The 21,342-nt window shown below is 36.7% G+C and overlaps 2 protein-coding genes across 8 annotated transcripts; both read right to left on the bottom strand.

Annotated features, from left to right (window-relative positions):
• Window positions 1-450: 450 nt before the first annotated feature.
• Window positions 451-2,838, bottom strand: LOC138317750 (uncharacterized). Its single transcript, XM_069259618.1, has 3 exons — window positions 2,426-2,838; window positions 1,990-2,210; window positions 451-1,474 (listed from the first exon to the last, which is right to left on the bottom strand). Exons 1-3 carry the CDS (start codon window positions 2,817-2,819, stop codon window positions 902-904), a joined length of 1,188 nt encoding a protein of 395 aa, XP_069115719.1. The 5' UTR covers window positions 2,820-2,838; the 3' UTR covers window positions 451-901.
• Window positions 2,839-10,933: 8,095 nt separating this feature from the next.
• Window positions 10,934-19,909, bottom strand: LOC138317752 (uncharacterized). Of its 7 annotated transcripts, XM_069259622.1 has the most exons (11): window positions 19,799-19,886; window positions 19,170-19,195; window positions 17,953-18,082; window positions 17,429-17,518; window positions 15,892-15,972; window positions 15,285-15,359; window positions 14,190-14,522; window positions 13,708-13,842; window positions 12,622-12,729; window positions 11,441-11,602; window positions 10,935-11,145 (listed from the first exon to the last, which is right to left on the bottom strand). In XM_069259622.1, exons 3-11 carry the CDS (start codon window positions 17,981-17,983, stop codon window positions 10,952-10,954), a joined length of 1,209 nt encoding a protein of 402 aa, XP_069115723.1. In that variant the 5' UTR covers window positions 17,984-18,082; window positions 19,170-19,195; window positions 19,799-19,886; the 3' UTR covers window positions 10,935-10,951. The 7 variants fall into 7 exon arrangements, with proteins under 7 accessions (XP_069115728.1, XP_069115723.1, XP_069115726.1 ...); XM_069259627.1 differs by lacking the exon at window positions 19,799-19,886 and having other exon boundaries at window positions 10,934-11,145; window positions 13,708-13,836; window positions 19,170-19,356; XM_069259625.1 differs by lacking the exon at window positions 19,170-19,195 and having other exon boundaries at window positions 19,799-19,909.
• Between the last annotated feature and the right edge of the window lie 1,433 nt (window positions 19,910-21,342).

Raw genomic sequence — 21,342 nt, forward strand, 5'->3', positions numbered from 1 at the left:
GATTATAAATATATATATATTTACCCATAGATATATCAAAGAAGCATAATTTAGCTCCGGAACCGAATCACCTAGCCAAACACCATCGCCTATTACCACCGCGCCACATCCACGTCCCCAAGAAAGGACGTTTCAATGACAAAGTGATAGTCGGTTTGATATGCTTAAGAGAAATAGTTTGCCACAAACTTCATGTACATGTTCCGAGATTAATCCGTCAAAACTTGTTACACAGCAACATTACATACGACTTGCCAGCGAGAAGGTGTTGTAAAAATATTACCACATACATTGTCTGAAAATAATCGTGCACAGATAATTCCAGGCCATGTGAAGTCAGTAATTAGGTAATGATTATGTTCATAGCTGAAAAATCTACTATATATCAAAACGAGTCAAAACAAGAGTAACTAAAGAAATCATTAAGAAAACAGAAATGGAGGCAAGAAGTAAGATAGACATTTTATTTCTGATAGTGACATTGAATTAAAAATCACTCGACACATCAATATTATTATTCATAGTTATGGGTCATTGTGTTTAGCTAGCTATTAATGATTCAGGATTAAAACTTACTAATAATTAATTTGCCCAACCATGTATCTAAAAATGGTCATCGTTTTTAGCATCAACAGCAAATGTAGGATTATCAAGTGCTATACAAGGCCTTATCATCGGCAAGCAATTTAATTCATTAATATATGCAAGGAAGTTAAGAAGACCTTGGGGTACAACAGCCAGTATGTGTCACAGAAGAAGTACCGTTTATTACAACTATTTGATATATTTCAGATAGGTAGTTTTCACACCAAGGCCGTTTCCGTTTATTCGAAACAATCTTTTCAACCGTTTGTTAAAGACATTATTTCAAGTACAAATCCTGCCATTATTTGTCTTTCTGTTATTTATCGATTCGGTCCGTTTCGGTGATTGGTCGCACCCCCTTGTAAGTATTTCGGATCCTGACAAGCATTGGATTAAAATACCTTACAACAAACCGAGAAACTGCTTTTTCACATGCAAACGTGAAATATTCCAACAGGATCAAAATCCAGGTTGTAATTACCACAGTCAGTATCTTAACCATGACTTGGTTGTCATCAGATCTGGTGGCTGGTGTGTCTGTCAGTACATCATCAGTTACCTGTTCATTCGGTTTCTCATTAGAAAGGCTTTTCATTGTAATTACATGCGATAGCTGAAGAAATAAAGTTATTAAGATGTACAAAATGAACCATTTGCCACAAAACATCACTAGACGAGGTATTGTGAAAGTTTCGGCAGTGACGTTTAACGGTTTTGTTGCTGAACATATCGTAGAATCCCCAATCATTCTTAACTTTTTTGCCACCCTTTCCATAGCAACAGATTTGTTGTCATGTGTCAGTTCATCTAGAACAACAGGTTTTCCATGTCTCAACTGAATTGTTTCATCGTCGTCACCAAGTTCTCTATCTTTCATCGGTTCAAGCATCTGAAACAGAACAGGAAGATTTACAGTTATTGGGTTCAAACAAAAAACTCAAACACACATGTTGGGGGGGGGGGGGGTTCGTCCAAACATTCGTGCTACGTCATGCCATTAATTGGATACTTTCATTCTTTGTTGTAATTTATTGGAATATCCCAAAAAACTAGCTTCAGTCGTGTCTTTTAGTCAGAGTGATGTAGATGGAAATCAGCTTTTGACAGTCTGATAACGTTGTCATATAGTTGGGATGTATCTTTATGCTTGATTTGATGTTTCAAAACATTTAAACTTTAAAAAAGAAGCTATCAAAAGTAGAACTACGTCATATATATATATACATGTGTGTATAATCATTTCCAACGAAAATTCCACATATTTTGTTCGAACAGAAACATAATAAATGATACTGCTATATAATCTAAGCAATAGTTATTTCATAAGATATCGAGTTAATTAGCTTCTGTGCACGGTTCATAAGAGAGAAATGATTTAAAGATGATGACTAGTTTAATACTAACCTTGCCTAGATATTGGAGGGTACGGATATCAAAATCAGTCACATCATATTTTCTTTCATTTTCTTTTGGGTTGATGTGCATGTAGGTGAAAGAGTCGTGATATTCAGTGGCTTCTGATTTGAGGTACCTCCTCATGTGCCTCCTGATGTCTTCCACTTCGGAACCATGAACCAAATCGGGCTCCGCCACAACTCCATATATGGTTAGAGGGAGGGAGTCATCTGTAAGGACAAAATCATCAAAATAATCGAAATCGTTCCTACCGATATTTGAATTTTCTGATATATTTTTTGTATGTTTATCAAAAATGAAAAAAAGGCAATGCTGTAAAAGGGAATGGATATGGTCATTGTTATCTGGAACATGATATGGAATACTATTCAAACATAAAGTGGAATCAAGGAAGACAATGTTCGGTATTTAGAAAAAAACTTACATCTTTTCTGAGAAGCGTTCATTACACAACGTGCCAAACGTTCTGGTACATTTTGCACTGCAGAAGTAACAAATAGCAGGACATCGAGCCGTCGCCTTCTATAGACCTTACTGTACTGCATCATCATTTCGTGTACCCCTTTGTGTCTTCCAATATCCGCAGCTTTGCCTATGCTTTCGTCTGACGGTAACCGACCTTCAATTACCAAGCGCAATAAACCCTCACTCCAGATACTGTCGTCATCTTGAAACCCGTTGATGTCGATAAATGTTGGATAACACAGTTCAGGATTGATACTCATGTAAGATTCCATCGGTATGCTGAAACATATGTACAGTATAAAAAAGTACATATATTGCGCGGATGCCGTTATATGTATTATTCTCCAATTCATGATCACTGTTTCATAATTGTAACATTAAAAATATAAGTAGTTATAATAAACGCAGTTTATGCTGGAGAAAGTTGTACGTTAATGCATTTTAAGATACTTGTATAGGTGGCTCTAGGTCATTTAGAAATTTTGCATTAAGCATGGTTTTCTTGTCGGGGAAGTATTCCTAATTTCACCATATTTATGAAAAATCCTTATATGCTGCAATGAAGTGCTTACAAACCAGAAAATGACATTGAAATCAAATCAACAATTATGACTTCCACATGTAGAACCTTTAAGTTAATAAAGCTTTTAGAAGAAATTAAAAGTAAAATAATATATATTTTTTTAATGCCACTGCATGTTTACTACTTTAAAATAAAAAATATTTAAATATTATACTTTATTCCATTCCTCCTGCTCTACTACTTTCCTCCTCCTCCCTACTTTTCCTTTCCCTATCCTGAACATTCCTCCCCATACCCCCTTTCCCCCCCATTCCTACTTTCCTCCTCACCCAATTCTGTAACAAAAATAAATACCAATCCTACATTCCCCCCCAACCACCCCTCCCCCTCCACATATCATCACCCTTACACCCCCAATGCTGTAACAAAAATAAATAAGATCTGGTGGAGGTGGGGGGGCTTGAAACCAAGAGAACTTGCCGCGAAATCAAGATAGGCATACGTTTTAATAAACAAAATATTAAATTTCTTTTTTTTCTTTTTTTTCCCTTTAATGTATATACATGTTATCTTTTATATAAACCATTTACCCCTCTCTTCATCTCAGTAATTTGCTCATGATATGGTATATTAGTGAGTGGGACGGGTAGGGCACTTTAAAATAAAAAGTAAAAACACCCCATGGACATTACCTAAGTTTAGAGTTGAGTGCTGCGTGCCCTCTCTCTGGCCTGGTTTACAATGGAATAGTCGTGGGGGAGTGAGGATTTGACAATCGAAGGATTTAAGTTCAGAGGAGTCTAAAATTCTTAGTTTTTAAAACTTAAAAATCAAATTAAAAGGCGATAAATTGAATAACTGACACCAATTTATAATAAATTTATATATAATTAATTATAAACCGGTTATCAATTAGTGTTTACTACATACAACAGAAAAGTTATATGCAGAATGGTTATATGAGACGCTATAAGGTATTTCTTCCTTCTATAATATATGTACATCATCATATATTGTGTGTTTTTCACTAATGCATGATTTGTGTCATGCATCCTAGCAATCGTTGTGTGGGAGGGGGGGACGTATACATTCGTTGCAGGCCCTTGCAGCAGGCTCATTGCATGCCTTCGCGAGGAGAGCTGACGTAACTGCTGCTTGCCGCTGATGCCCGTAATCAAACTTAAATCTTTTGATTAAATAAAATATTTTGAAACATGAAGAAGTCGTCACATAAATTCCGTTTCTACTTGCACATGGAACAGTTTTCCTGTCTACTTCTGGACCATGTCGACTATCTTTGGTTTTCACCAAGCTGATGCAGGTTTGTCGTGAGGTTTACGCACTCCAGGGAAAGTAGTATTTCGACGATTCTCTCATGTTCCACCTAGTGTGAGCAGGAACACCCTTTTTTCTTTGCCCTTCTCAGGGCTTTGTCTTTTGGGGAAAACATTTCAATACGATTCAGAGTATGGCTTTTCCATCGTTTGGAGAAGTTCGATAAGGCCAAATATCTTGCTGGTCTTGTTGCTCATGACTGGTCCTACGTCAAGATTCGCTGGTTTCTCAGTTTTCTGAGTTACCTCAACGCTCTGGTAGATGTGGTCTCTCTGGGGAGACCATTACATCAGACATCTCCAGATGTTCCTCCTCGCGAACTGGGGTCCCTACCATCAGATATGGGAGGCTTGGCTTCCTCTCAACCATTTTGTGAAAGAGATTGCTCGGTGGTGGAATATGAAAGACAATGTTCTCCGTGGGGAGGTTTCAGTTGTTCAAACCAGCTCCCACCATGACCTTGTTCACGAATGCGTGATTGATAGGGTGGAGGGCTTATCCCGGTGACCATTGCCAATCTGGGAAACAGCTTTCCGGGCACTACGACGGGTGGAGATGAGGGGCTGTTCTGTTGGCTCTGCAGGCTTTTCAAAAGATTCTGCAACTTCCATAGTGGTTTGTGATGCTATGGCATCTCTGCAGTTTTAATGTTCTGCCGAATACACTCTCTAGGCGTCGCGCTCGACAGACGCTTCTGACACAATGGCTGCTAAATCCCTCGATCTTCGAGGGCATTTGGTCAAAGGGTGGCAGGAGCCTCAAACAGACCTTTTCGCTACTTCCTGAAGACCCAGTTGCCAACCTGTTTCTCCGGTACCAGACCAAAGGTTTGGGCTGTGGATACACTAATCTCTGGATCGGGAGGGATACGTGCTTATGTTTTTCCTCCATTCAACCTAGTGAGCAGGGTACTACTGAAGTTTCGGGAGCACCTTTGATCTCTCCTTCTGATAGAGCGCCACTGTGGAACCATGGTTTGCGGAGCTCTTGTCCGTGTCTGGTGGGTATTTTCCTCTGGTTCTCCCACCCAGAACCTATATCCTGCACCAGCCAGGTCCCTGATTATGCATTTCAGGTCCCGAGATCCTTTACCTTCACGCGTGAAAACTATCGCAGGGTGGAGCTTCGCTCAGGCAGGTTTTACTCGAAATGTCAGCTCGGTATCCTAGCCTTTGTGTTAGTCATTGAAAGGGCTCCCTTATATGCATTTGGTGTCTATTTCCAAAAGTATTATCTTTTAAGACTATCTTTCTGCATTCTCTTGCATCAGCGGCAGGAGGGGAGTGATAATCCATTGCATTGTATTTGTTATTCACTCTTCCGTGCCTCCAATATGTTGGTGCATGATATAGCTCCGCTGGCTGTTTACCCTTCTTACTAATCCTGTTTTATCGGCAAAGAATACGCAAATTTCCTGGAGTTTTCTTAAATGCAGGCCGCATAAAACCAGAGGGCGATGTACTCGATCTCGTCCATGTCTGGCCCATATAAAAATCCCTCGGTTCATCAGGATATCTCCAGTTTATCTTCTGATGGATATGTCAGCTAATGAAGGATTGTTTATAGGCAGTAATGATCAGTCTAGAGTTTTGATAAATTTGCAAGGTGGGGGCTGCTGAGGTTATTATCCTTGCGGCTTCGTTGGCCTATCCTTAATTTCTCTGACTTTTACCTCCGGTCGCTGTTCTCCCTTTGATGATCTTATTGCCTTGTTGTCCGGACAGGGTCAGGATTACATATTCATCACACTCCGTACCATCGCTCAAACCGGTCGCCGTGCACGTAATACGTTATATTCAAACGACTTCTTCTCAATAATCAAACGGGCTTAGGGTATTGGTATTTGGCCTGAAACATGCTGGGGCGAAAGGGTTACCAAGTGTGTTCCCAAAAAAATGGACCTTTGACTTTTATTCCAGGTTATATAGGTCAGAATGCTAAAATCTTTAAAAAACACCATGTGAATAACTAAATTGAGCCCTAGGGACCTGATATTGGGTCTGTCTGTCATATGCTCAGCATGAAGGGCTAACCATGCACGTTATATTCAAATGGCACATAAGTTTGATTTGTCATGTCCAAGGTCACATCTCGTGAAATTCTCTGGTATCAGAAAAACTCCCAACTACACAGTTCTCCTTGTCTTGCCTTACTCCTCTCTGGTTCTTCTCCTTTCTCGTTCTACTCACATTCTTTGCCACTTCTGTATTTCTGATCTCTATGTTCTTCATCCTTCTCTTCTTCTAGTCTCCTCTCTTTTCCTCTTGGTTCTCTTCTCCGGATAAAACTCTGTTTCTTCATTCTGTCCCTTCTTCGCTTCTCTCCTCTAAAAATATTCATTCCCTTCTTCTCTCTCTGGTTCTGAGTCTTGTCTCTCCTACTCACTTGTTCACTTCTCTCTCCCATCCAGAACCTATATCCATATTCCTATCCCCTGCCTCTTGCACCAGACCACGCAACACATCCTGGACCTTCATGAAAAAGGCATTCAGTAAATGGTCAAGGTCCCCCGAGTATCCTTATTATAAAAACCTTCCAAATGCTGTCAAAACAGATCACACCACGGGACATTTGAGCATCTTAAAAAACTACTCGCACAGGAAGAGCTCTTGTTTTGATCGCTCAAGTAAAAAGGTTGATTACCATTACCTATGATACTCGGAAGTTTTCTGGATCTCGATCCCTACGCCATGTGTGTCTGAGTATACTCACTTGAAGAGGTATTTTCAATTTCCCAAATTGTGAAATGGTGACATAATTATCCATAAAATCATTACGCCTTCCAAATGAACTGGTACTATTGTTCTGCATGTCCCTACCTCGTTTGCAACAAAGAAGTCGAAGGCTAGAGGTCAGAGCCAAGGCAAATCCACAACAAGCAGTCATGGGTCAGGCTTACATATCGTCAAACGCATTTTACACCTGAATAGAGAATTATTCCCTTTAATCCACGTTTGCATCAGACTAGAGTGGTGGAATATGACAAGGTCATGATACAGGCCTCATTGGATCGTACGTGGAACCATGGTGTTGTCTATTTCTCACATGTTCTTTTGGAGTCATCGTTATGTACTTGTTCTGTTGGCTCTGCAGGCTTTTCAAAAGATTCTGCATTCCATAGTGTGGTTTGTGATGCTATGGGCATCCTTGAGTTTAATGTTCTGCCGAATACTCTCTCTAGGCGCCGCCAGACGGTTCTGACACAATGGCTGCTAAATCCCTCGATCTTCGAGGGCATTTGTCAAGGGTGGCAGGAGCCTCAAACAGACCTTTTCGCTACTTCCCTGAAGACCCAGTTGCCAACCTGTTTCTCCGGTACCAGACCAAAGGTTTGGGCTGTGGATACACTATCTCTGGATCGGGAGGGATACGTGCTTATGTTTTTCCTCCATTCAACCTGAGTGAGCAGGATACTACTGAAGTTTCGGGAGCACCTTTGATCTCTCCTTCTGATAGTGCCACTGTGGCAACCATGGTTTGCGGAGCTCTTGTCCGTGTCTGGTGGATGTTCCTCTGGTTCTCCCACCCAGAACCTATATCCTGCACCAGCCTGGTCCCTGATTATGCATTCAGGTCCCGAGATCCTTTACCTTCACGCGTGAAAACTATCGCAGGAAGCTTCGCTCAGGCAGGTTTTACTCGGAAATGTCAGCTCGATCCTAGCCTTTGTGTTAGTCATTGAAGGGCTCCCTTATGCATTTGGTGTCTATTTCCATAAAGTATTATCTTTTAAGACTATCTTTCTGCATTCTCTTGCATCAGGCCGCAGGAGTCTATGCATTGTCTATTCACTTTTCGTGCCTCTGTTGGGCCAGATAAAGCTCTGCTGTTACCCTTCTTACTAATCCTGTTTTTCGGCAAAGAATCAATTTCCTGGAGTTTTGATAAACGTGATAAAACCAGAGGGCGATGTACTCGATCTCGTCCATGTTTGCCCATTAACCAGGTTCATCAGGATATCTCCAGTTTATCTTCTGATGGATATGTCAGCTAATGAAGATTGTTTATAGGCAGTAATGATCAGTCTAGAGTTTTGACGAATTTGCAAGGTGGGGGCTGCTGAGGTTATTATCCTTGCGGCTTCGTTGGCTCTACTTAATTTCTCTGACTTTTACCTCCGGTCGCTGTTCTCCCATTCTGATGATCTTATTGCCTTGTGTCCGGAAGGGTCAGGATTACATATTCATCACACTCCGTCCATCGCCAACCTCCGTGCGTAAACGTTATATTCAAACGACTTCTTCTCAATAATCAAACGGCTTAGGGTATTGGTATTTGGCCTGAAACATGCTGGGGCGAAGGGTTACCAAGTGTGTTCAAATAAATGACCTTGACTTTTATTCCAGGTTATATAGGTCAAAATGCTAAAATATTTAAACAACACCATGTGAATAACTAAAAGCCCTAGGGACCTGATATTGGGCCTGTCATATGCTAGCATGAAGGGCTACAAGTTTGTTCAAATGAATTACCTTGATTTTCATTCAAGGTCACATTCGTCAAATATATCAGAAACTTACTACTTCTACTAAAGAGTTCCTTGTATTGCCTTAATTGTTTGCCACTAATGTATTTTTGACAATGTTGAATTGTGTCAGTAGTCAGATGACCGTCAAGGCCCACGGTAAAACCAATTTTCATTATGTGATACAGGGTGTCCCAAAAACTATGATACTCTCTCAAAGTGTTCTAGTTTGTTTGATACAGAACGTAAAGCACGAAGAGATTCCATTTGTAAACTGCCTGGAATTAAAATGTTCTTTTCCTTTATAAAAACAAAATAATACATAGAATCTTCAATAAAAAGCAGAAAATGCAGTCAAAACAACATTACCACTGACATTTGAGCATCTTAAGAACACTGGTATCGAAGAGTTGTTCTGATGCCTAATATATATATATGGACGTTTTCTGGTGTTGGTGATTACGTTATGTAATTCTGGTAATACTCACTTAGAAATTATTTGATTTGTTGAGAAATGGGACATTAAAGAACCAAAATCACTACGTCTTTTAAAGGATGGAACATGTTTCATTACCTGTATATTGTCCTCTTGACATGCCACTGTCCCAAATGTGTGACGTCATTATGACGTCAACGCTTTTTAGCAGAATCAAATTATTCCTTTATACATGTATTATTCATACAACACTTTGGAGTAAATGGATTCATATACATGTCTTTTGACCATGTATGTCATTTCAATGGGTAACATGACCTATGCGACACCCAGTATTTACCATAACTTTATGAAGTCCCACCCTTATGTTTCCTCCCCTTAATGAGTAATTAAAAGGTAAAATAGATCATTGTGATGCATAATAATGCATTTTGAACCATTTCTGATGTTAATTAGTAGCTAGAAATCGAATAAGTAACCAGGGAATCGAACAAGTAACCAGGGAATCGAATAAGTAATCAGGGAATCGAATAAGTAATCAGGGAATCGAATAAGTAATGAGGGATTCAAATCAGTAATGGGCCCTTAATGAGTAATTAAAAGATCAAATAGATCATTGTGATGCATAATAATGCATTTTGAACCATTTCTGATGTTAATTAGTAGCTAGAAATCGAATAAGTAATCAGGGAATCGAATAAGTAATCAGGGAATCGAATAAGTAATCAGGGAATCGAATAAGTAATGAGGGATTCAAATCATTAATGGGCCCTTAATGAGTAATTAAAAGATCAAATAGATCATTGTTATGCATGATAATGCGATTTGAACCATTTCTGATGTTAATTAGTAGCTAGAAATCGAATAAGTAATCAGGGAATCGAATAAGTAATGAGGGATTCGAATAAGTAATGGGCCCTTAATGAGTAATTAAAAGGTCAAATAGATCATTGTGATGCATAATAATGCATTTTGAACCATTTCTGATGTTAATTAGTAGCTAGAAATCGAATAAGTAATCAGGGAATCGAATAAGTAATCAGGGAATCGAATAAGTAATCAGGGAATCGAATAAGTAATGGGCCCTTAATGAGTAATTAAAAGGTCAAATAGATCATTGTGATGCATAATAATGCATTTTGAACCATTTCTGATGTTAATTAGTAGCTAGAAATCGAATAAGTAATCAGGGAATCGAATAAGTAATCAGGGAATCGAATAAGTAATCAGGGAATCGAATAGTTAATGGGCCCTTAATGAGTAATTAAAAGGTCAAATAGATCATTGTGATGCATAATAATGCATTTTGAACCATTTCTGATGTTAATTAGTAGCTAGAAATCGAATAAGTAATCAGGGAATCGAATAAGTAATCAGGGAATCGAATAAGTAATCAGGGAATCGAATAAGTAATGGGCCCTTAATGAGTAATTAAAAGGTCAACTGTATCACGAACAATTGCACTTTGTTGGTGACTTTTAAATGTATTTGTATCACGAACAATTTTGTTACTTTTTCATTTTATTTTCAAAAAATAATAATTTGTGAATGCTGTTCATCTGGGAATCATTGCAATTAAAAATCAACATGGTTACCTGTTACTAGCGTACGGAGTGCAGTCTGGTGGAAAATAGAGAACACTTTGAAAGATTGTTAACATATGGTTAAATTCATTTTATCTTATCTAAATTAACAATATGTAAAATAGGTCTTGCAAAACAATGATTCACTTACTTTCTGAAGATGTCTTGACCTGTATATTTGTTGATTCCATTCGTATTGATAATGGAGTTCCACTTTCGTTGGTAAGACAAATGGATCCGTCTTTCAAACCATTACAAAAACGCTCCGCCAACGATAATGCAGACATTTCCCACGGTAACAAAGCACCAGTAATGTCAAAAGAGACTATGATGCAGTCTGAAAATGCATTTTAAAAATCAGATTTGGTTTGCATTATGTTTGTAGTCAGTGTATTGATTTTCAAAACATCAATGACAACAGTTAAGATGTTAAGATGGGGATATAATGTAAAAGATTTTCTTTAAATCTTAATATTTTTCATGAATGGATTTATACATAGCGATTATTGAATATAACTGTGATAACAAAATATCATAATTAAAATCATAATAATGATTGCTTATCACTAGTTGTATATATAAATTACTCATCGCGTCTGGTAACTTCAAGGTATTATGTAAAACGTACATACGCTTGATCAATTCAATGTTAACAATCCTTGCATCTACATTCAGTGCTTTCGAGATTTGTTTTTGAAGTATTTGCTGTAGGTTCGGATACGGATCCTCTTCGTCATCAGCAGTAAACTGTACTTTAACCTCTCTTATGTCCGGTTCAGATAAAATGTTAAACGCTAAAGAAACAAAACAAAAAGAATCTGTAACGACCTCTGAAGGGGAGGAGAAAAACGGTCATTATACTGAACATATAGATCAGCGGAGATTTCACAGACATTTAAAATTATTGTAAACAATGAAAGTGAATTATTAGTCAAAAGTCAAAATAATTGCACTGATTGGAATGCAGCAAGTGGTAAAAAGTAGTATTTGATTTAGATCTAAAAAATAAGTGCACTGTCTTGTATATCAGGAATCGTTTATGAGACATTCCCCTGTCGAGGACAGCCATTTTTGTTTGAATCGACACGTGCGCTCAGTCTACATGTACACATACACCTTGCAGTTGTCCACTGTGTATCACATACTAATACGTAAACGAATCCCTTACACGTAAAGCTGTATGGCCTTGTGTTAGCCAGAAAATAACTCCTCTAGGCTGTCATTTACATTTTACTCAAAAATGTCCATACAAGTGAATAGAAATTCAAATAATAATCCACCCACATACATGCATCTTCATGAATATTATGTTACTCGATTCGATCGACTGGCCATGTGCACGCGACCAACTGTGCAACCGACTCTTACATTTATAACTTACCAAGGACACACGTGTAAATGGTGTGTAAAAACCTTTTGTATATTTTATTAGCTCCTATTAGACTTTTTTGGGATCTAGCTGACAATATGACTTCATTGAAACCTTGCTTGCCAGGTGAGTGCAGAATTTATTTTCAGTTTGATAATGTTATCTGCACGATCGGGGCACGTGTGTCCGATAAAGATATATTTAGAATGACGTTTTATATAGGGGGTTGTCCAGTGGAAGGTCACCAAGCAGAGCAAAAGAAAAATGATTACCTTCATTGGAAACAACATCGTCATTATTGATGGCTGTCTCAGAAACGATTATTGTAAAAAATATTGGATAATTTCTCTAAACGATGAATACATAGAACATCAAATCTGGTACGTATTGCTCATACTTCTACATGAAATGAATGCATCAATACCAAATAACCTCATTACAGACCTGTAATTTTCCCATACGCTTCAACATATCTTTCAGCTACGAGTTTTGCAGCGCGTGACCTTTCTGCAATTACCTCCATAATCGTTTTGGAGTTACAGTCACTTGGACCTAGCAATAGAAAGCAATTTCAGTAAAATTTTAAAAACCCAAAAAACAAAACAGGAAGGGAGAAAACCAATTGTTGAACCTAATGTTATGGCAACAATAGTTTTAATCGCACCAAGGATTTATAAGTGAAAAGGATTTTTCACTACGTCAGGAGAGCCTTTATGTTTGTGCACTGACCGTAACGTTGGGCGATGACTGATTTTCCTTTGATATACGCCGACGCAACCTTTGATGTCGCTTGCGGGTGTCAGGCGTACATTCTACTTTCTGCAACGGGCAGTCATATCATGGGCTATTTTTAATGAAAATTTCAGACATTTCTCCTAAATCATCAGTCCTTAAACTAAGCACTAGACATCGTGAAATTTATCAAGCTTTACATTGATGTTTCTTTTGACTCGATAAGACGAGTATTTGATGAGAAAAATGGTTATTTATTCCCGGTTCAAAGGTGTCTCACGTGGTGTTTAGTGGTGTAAAGATACAGTGACAAATACTTCCAACTTATAAATCGTTGATTGCACTCAACGCTACTACAACACCATTCGAATGGAGTAAGTGTTAAAATCAATTCCCTCCCTGATTCACAGAATAGTAATAATATTTAAAAGCATAAGTGTGACTATTCAGTTTTGATTTTATAGGTGTATGAACAACATTTTGGTTGCAAGCTGTGAATCTGCGTTGTGGGTTTCACAAACGATGGACACATTGTTTTTCATAACATGGTGAAATTAAGAAAATATTGAAATCAATACTTATACATATTTTTCAGACTGAAATAAAATTGAAAGTGTTTTTTAATGATAGATTCTATTAATTTTCCCAAATCAATGCATAACATCATGTCTTTATTGAGACGTCACGATAATGTCATATTTTCGCGTCATTCTCAGATTTTTCCACGAAGATGTATTTATATAAAGGATTAGCCAATCGGGCACTAATGTTAAAACCTTATCATGAAGTTTGACTTACCTTGATTGACAATTAATCCATCATTTCCGATGACGGAGTTTTGGACCTTTTGGAAAATAGCGATGTTCATTGTTTTGGCCGATTCCTTTTTGGCTATTTGTAACATTTCATTGAACATCGCCGGCAGAACTGAAACTGGGCGGCAATTGCACCAACATATGGTTAATACTCATGAATTGACAACCATTGAGAATGTATGATAATGAAGGACCGATGCTATTAAGTGACATAAAACAATGCCTTAAAGAGTAAATCATTACAAATCTGTTATTTTAGATAAAAAAGTATCAAAGAGGATGTTCAGATTTAGGTACCTCAAAAATTGGAATGATTTTTTGTTTGTTTTAATATGTAGAAATAAAAGAGAAAAACGATTTATACTAAGAAAATACTGACATAAATGTCTACGAATTGATAAGAAATATTAGAAACATCAAATATAATTGAATTGTATTACCTAATGCGTGTTTGTTCATAAATACCATTATTGTGGATGGTGTCTGTGACTGACACTTTGATTTCGCTACTCTCTGTTATTCCTCCGCTATTTGTCGCTAGACAGACGTATGTTCCAACATCAAGCTCTCCCATTGATACTAGAACTAGAGACGGAGATTCAGTCGAACCGCCAATGTATTTCTTATTGTCGATTTCGATGTCGGTGTAGGATTCTTCAACCTCCGTTCTTTTCTTCCATAAAACCGTGTCGGCATCACCCTTTATTTGACATTGTAGTACCATTGTGCTTCCGATAGCGCCACTGTAACTAGTTGTTTCTGATAATACGATTGGTTTCGGCAGACTTTCCTGAAGATCTGGAACAAATTAAAGACTTGAACATTTAAACATGTCAGCTGAAATGATCATGAACATTTTTTTCAAACTATACCTAAATTCGAAATATTTAATGTTGTGTAGCTGCTGTCGTGTATTTTGTGTTGTGATGGCGACTAAATATTGTAATAAATGCGATGGCCAGTAACAGTTTTTCATATATCCAAAGTATTGGACGAATGGTTAACACATTTATCCCTCTGCCTCCCTCTGCCTCCAGTCGGAGCTAATCGGATGTACATAAAAAATATGACGTCAATATACGTTGGTTACATCCGAGAGTCTCCCAAAACACGCACCACGCACTTCACACACGCTGCACACTGCATACATGGGAGGCCGTCCTTACATGACCCTGGCTGTTAATAGGACGTTAAAATAACAAACAAACAACAAACATGGCTGTTAATAGGACGTTAAAATAATCAAACAAACAAACAAACAAACAAACAACCGATTGCCCTGCCTGTGTACCGCGTTGTCCATAAGCGTTTCGTACATAACACTGGTGCTACAGACATTACAGTAAAGTGGAATGGTATCAATATGACAGCACAAAGTTGCAGGTGTTCACAACATGTATTTGCATAATATTTTTGTAGTACTTGCTTTCTTGTTTTATTTGAATACAAAATACTGTTCATTTAATGAACAATATCTTATCTATCACGTGAAACTTTAAAACATGATTGTACTCGTTTATAATGAGAACATTGTATGACTAGTTTGTGGTGTCTCTGTACCTTCTTGTGGGCTGATGTCCTCTTGAAATGTGCTTTGAAATTCACATTGCATATGTAGAGCGTTTTCGACTGGCACTGGCAAAAATATAAAAATTAGATATATCAATCACACATATATACAATGTATCTGTCGAGTCAGATAATATTCTTCTCTCAGTTTTTCAACACTCATGGTATCAACAGTTAATATCCATTGAACCTTTCAATTATCTAACCCTTGCATCACATTTGATATATTTTACGTCCCAAATCTTTAAATCCTTAAATATATTATCTACTTTTGTAGACCGCTTCACTATCACACTGAAGTGAAAGTGCACATTAAATACGATACCTATTGTTTTCTTCCTTTTCAAAATTAATAAACATTTTAATAATTTTGCTATCGTAAAAAGCATTACATGTACATGTATATACTGAAGATGATATGTTTGTATCTAATACTAATAAAATAAACTAAGAGTTAACTCAGTCGTGAGATATTGATTAAATATCCAACAACCATGGCTTTCAGGATCATAGTAATTTAGAATTTTGTAATTGGATAAATACAAATAAATATTTTTGATTATTGACTGAAGAAAATTACGATATTTAGGTTTTATACCTTCTAAACGGATGACGTCTTCTTGAAATGTGTTGCTTGATTTGTTTTGCATCTGTTCAAATGACCTTTTCTGTAAAGGCTCTTTAAAATGATAATAATAATATATCATTAATATTCAATATAGGTAACACACATCTCAATATAAGTAACACACATCTCAATATAAGTAACACACATCTCAATATAAGTAACACACATCTCAATATAAGTAACACATATTAATATACCAATAGTATTATTTCTTTTTTTTTAATATGAATTATCGGGATAAACTCTCCGAAGGTCACAAAATGTTTGGCTTGTCTCGGGTTTTACAACACTTTGTAACCCCGATGATGGAATATCCTTATCCTTCATATCCACATATGAGTGTTTTCTCTCATACCTCGACGTTTTATTGCTATTTTACAACTATGATATCCCGCTATTTTGAACTAAGAACCCGCGACTGCAGGTCAATTATCCATACATGGATATTGCGTGATTTTTTCAACGCAAATCCTGTTGTTTACATCAATTATAGCACAACCAGTCTAGTTTCTGAAAACAATGTTAAAATTTTACCGAGACAATTGTAATGTTGTTGACGCCGTGACGTCACGAGGCTGTAATGCATGCCTCAGAGAACTTGAATGTGTAGGATGAGACCAGCCAGTATTTCACCCGTAGATATGAGATATATTGATTTACATATATCTGCAAGGGGTATTGTATTGATGCATTGTGCTTAATATCAAATATCATCGCTATCAGACAGATTTATAGCATACAATGTACTAACCTCAATATGTCAATAAAGTTTTAATGTTGTTTTCAGCTAAAACAAAAAGTTATAAATTATGTGACTTACTAATGTAAAGTGATGCATACAGATATTCTAGTCTATGACGGATGCTTTGTGGGTTGTTTTTCAACAGCAAATATTACCTTCGATACATCTATATAAATGTGTATATGTGTATAATATTTTATATATATTTTAAGATTTATTTTGTTAATACCACATGCTTTAGGACATATTATTGTATTTTAGTAAAGGTAAGTTAGGGAATATGAAAATGTGTACGCATTGTCGAGGCAAATTTGTCTCTCTGTACCAGACAATATATCCTATATGTTTCAGCACTGACTATATATTCTATCGTGTTGGCCTTGAGCATTCATAACGAAAAGTGAATTCAAATGGTAACATTCTATATATTCCGTATATGTTGGTGTATTAGATCATAGTTAAGAAACAAAACAGAAAATAAGTCCAAATACTAAACAATATATAGTAGTAAGAATTTAAGAACATTTTGATCTACCAGGGTCATTTCCATTCGTTTTACTTCGACAGTATTGGTGGAGTGAGACGAAGGGAAGTAGATTTGGTAGATAGTCATAAACGTATACATGTCATCTTTGGGGTACAAACAAAATCGTATCTTTAAATATAATATATATCAAATAACAAATAAAAAAGTAGAACAAAATAGTCTTGGTTTACAGTTATATCATAATAGGAGGATAAGATAAAACAAAGGGAAAATGTTACCAGATTCTCTAATAACATCGGCCATTTCCATAAATGGTAGCTGGAGTTTACTGCAGGTAATTTCTTCAAGAGAATGTTTTAGGTTTTCTCCTGCGAATATAGATATATATGTCTATATTGAACCTGATATGTTTTGCTAAAGTAACAATACAACTTAAATAATTAAATAAATAATTTAATTTAATTTTAGATTAGCAATATGTAAATATATGATAATGTATTGCTGAAATCATTGAACATTTGATCTGATTGCGTTACCACTTGGATAGAACATGTTTATGATTCATACAGATACATTAATATTACAATTAATAGTGTTTTGTAATGTATATAAACTGATATAAGGTGGATTTCACTTCAATACAAAATGTAATTATACTTTGAAAAACTCTAGCATAACATCTATCATAATAGCATGGTCGATTTTATTTTATAGACACATAAATCAGTAGCATACCGGTATTGAAATAGGTTGTAATATTTCTTATAATATTTTACTAATAGGAAGAGAACGTACTACGCACCTACGCATGTACTTGGTTGCCTGATATCCATTACAATACGCAGTTGTGTCCTGTTGCAGTAGAAGGCTTACGTGGCTAATCATCCTTCAACGATACCGTATGACATGGTACGGGATGTCTGTTTAATACCCTGTATGAAATATAAAAAAAAAGTATTCATCTGTAAGAAAAAAAATAACCAAGAATGACTAAACATATTTAGGTTAGATTAACTTGAAGGGAGGGAGGTTGTGTTCTTTTTCTTGTCCTGTTCGATTCTCGATTAAGTCTGATTTGAAAATGTTTTGTGATACCATGAAACTAAGGCTTGTCGATCTTGGTAGTGAATTATCTACCTAAAGATTAATATATTGTAAGAATTTTGAAATAACCCATATAATTATTATTTTGAATGTTTTAAATTCTTCAACTTACTCAAAAGATTAATTTTCAATTGCAGGTTGTTTAGCCAAGTTTTTGTTACTTAGCGTCTTACCGTCAGATAGAGTTTATAAGCTTGCTTAGTATTAACCTGGAACCCGTCTGACATTTAAGCTCAGAAGTTGAGATAGTTCACATATATCAATAATGACAATTTATAAAAAAAAGTAAAAAAAAAAAAAAACTAAAAAAAAACAACTAATTAATGTCAGCTTCAGATATATAGACTAGCTACTTCAGTGATCAACTATGATACATTTTGGAAGGATGATATTCTCTAAGCTTACAAGATGTTTAATGATACATAATAATAATAATAATAATTAGTAATAATGATAAGCCATCACCAAAAAACATTTAAATGAAAATTCATTAGATATATTAGAATTGAAGATTTGTCCACACTGTAGACTTGTGTCTAGGTTAGGAACTGTAGACTTGTGTCTAAGGTAGGAATTAATATGCCCCTTAGCACAGAAACAGAATTATATTTGTATTAGAGCAGCACACATATATCTAAGCAATTCTTAGTACCCCAAACTATTATCGGGTGTATTGGAGCGGGGGAAAGGGAGTGTTAATAGGCCGTATGAGTAAAATATTTAGGCATTGACACCTGTCGACATGCATTGGTGAACCTGGCATGTGAATGAAATTGAATGAAACAGAAACTGTTACTTTTAAAAACGACTTTACAACTTCACGTCTGCGAGATGTGTTAGCATATATACTAAAACATAAATGTAAAATAAATAAAGAAATGAACAATGGTGATGACATTAAGAAATGAATACTACCTGACGTCAATAACGAATGTAGATCCCTGGAATTACCAAACGTCAAAAACGAAAGTATATAGCGCCCTGGAATTACCAGACGTCAAAAACGAAAGTAGCGCCCTGGAATTACCAGACGTCAAAAACGAAAGTAGCGCCCTGGAATTACCAAGGTCAATAACGAAAGTAGCGCCCTGGAATTACCAAGGTCAATAACGAAAGTAGCGCCCTGGAATTACCAAGGTCAATAACGAAAGTAGCCCCCTGGAATTACCAAGGCCAATAAAGAAAGTAGCCCCCCTGAAATTACCCGAAGCCAATAAAAAATATAGCGCTCTATAAGTAAACACAGTAACACTAGTACTGCACAGCATTAGTTACTGTACAACAATGGCATTGTATTATTACATTATCGTACTCATATACACAGATATATGTAACAGATAATGCCAGGCTGTCGTTCATAGACAATACAGACACGATCATACGATCGCTGGGTCGTTATATCAACATTACCCTACGAGTATAGATATATACATACATACACCGACATCAAACATGGACTAAATGCAGCCAGACGTGTGTACATAAAATTTAGTAAATAATATGTACGCCTTAAAGGGAGTTGGTAGTGTGCCTTAAAATAATACCTGATCACCTGTCAGAGGTTTCTTTATCTGTTCATGATCATTCCATTAGTCTTTGTACTCCACACTACCCTAATAATCAATTTGATTCCAGAGTTTCAAAACAGACAAATATATCAGAGAGTTATTTCCCTTGAGTGTGTTTATGCAATGTAGGCATATCAACAAGATACAGTAATGTATAACACTAATTGTTGAAAGTAAATATCTGTCATGAAATACATTGAAAAGCATGTATTTTCTATACTTGGTGCAACTCAAAAAGGAACAAATTTAGTTGTTAATTACAACTAGCTTCCTAGTATTCACGGAAATTACTTGCAGTTAAGCTTATAATTGGTTCAAATTCTCATTGCCTACAATATATTAAAGTATACGTAGTTACATTGTACTTCATTCAGTAAGTTCACAGGAGTTTGACGTTCTGTCAATAATATATAGTAATAGTATAGATATATAAATACCCCTTTATACTATATGAAAAGTTAAAAACACCAGGAATGAAATGCATCGATGGCCAAATTTTTTACCGCCTTCGGTAAAAGTTCTGTAAAATTTGTTCTGAAGAATGTATGCATGTGTCACCGCGCTGATAATACAATAAGATGTACATGTTAACCCCATCACAATAAGTTTAATCCCAAGTCATTTTAAAAGTTTGCACATTTTAGCGGCCACTTTGTTTTGTTCCCGAAAGCATCCATCTTGACAACGGTGAAATCTTACTAAATTTACCGACACACCGTATATGTGGGGCCCAATAAATGTGTCGGATAATATTAGACGCTTTATACCCGTTTGCCACGGGTAATACACAACTTTGATAGAAAAGTGAAGTGAGTGTATGTGAGGGAGATAGAACAAACCTATCCTACCTTACTGACCTATACAGGTGAAGTTAAACCCCTGTCTTGTTTGTTTGTTTGATTTATTAACATCCTATTAACAGCTATGGTCATGTAAGGACGGCCTCCCATGTATGCGGTGTGTTGCGTGTATGTTGTGCGAGGTGAGTGTACTGGGAGACTGCGGTATGTTCGTGTTGTGTCTTCTTGTATAGTGGAACTGTTGCCCTTTTTATAGTGCTATATCACTGAAGCATGCCGCCGAAGACACCAAGCAACACACTCCACCCGGTCACATTATACTGACAACGGGCGAACCAGTCGTCCCACTCCCTGTATGCTGAACGCTAAGCAGGAGCAGAAACTACCACTTTTATAGACTTTGGTGTGTCTCGGCCAAGGGACAGAACCCAGAGCCTTCCTCACAGGGGCGAACGCTCAACTCAAGGCCAGAAGTGAGGCGGTGCCAAGGGAGGCATTAGGAAAGATAAAGTCAGTTAGGAAGAAGAGAAAAGATAAGATCCTAAATTTAGTCGCCTTTTACGATCATGCAATAGGGCAGCAGGTACAATTCTAACGTCCTACCTGCAGGGCCGAAACCCCTGTCTTTGGAACTTCGTGATAGTGTCATATACGCTGGCTCAACTCGGACAACTATTTTATTAGATCACAAAATTGAGATAGGCATGCTATGCGTCATAT

The sequence above is a fragment of the Argopecten irradians genome, chromosome 3 (genome assembly GCF_041381155.1).
Source record: "Argopecten irradians isolate NY chromosome 3, Ai_NY, whole genome shotgun sequence".
NCBI classification, from domain to species: Eukaryota; Metazoa; Mollusca; class Bivalvia; order Pectinida; family Pectinidae; genus Argopecten; species Argopecten irradians.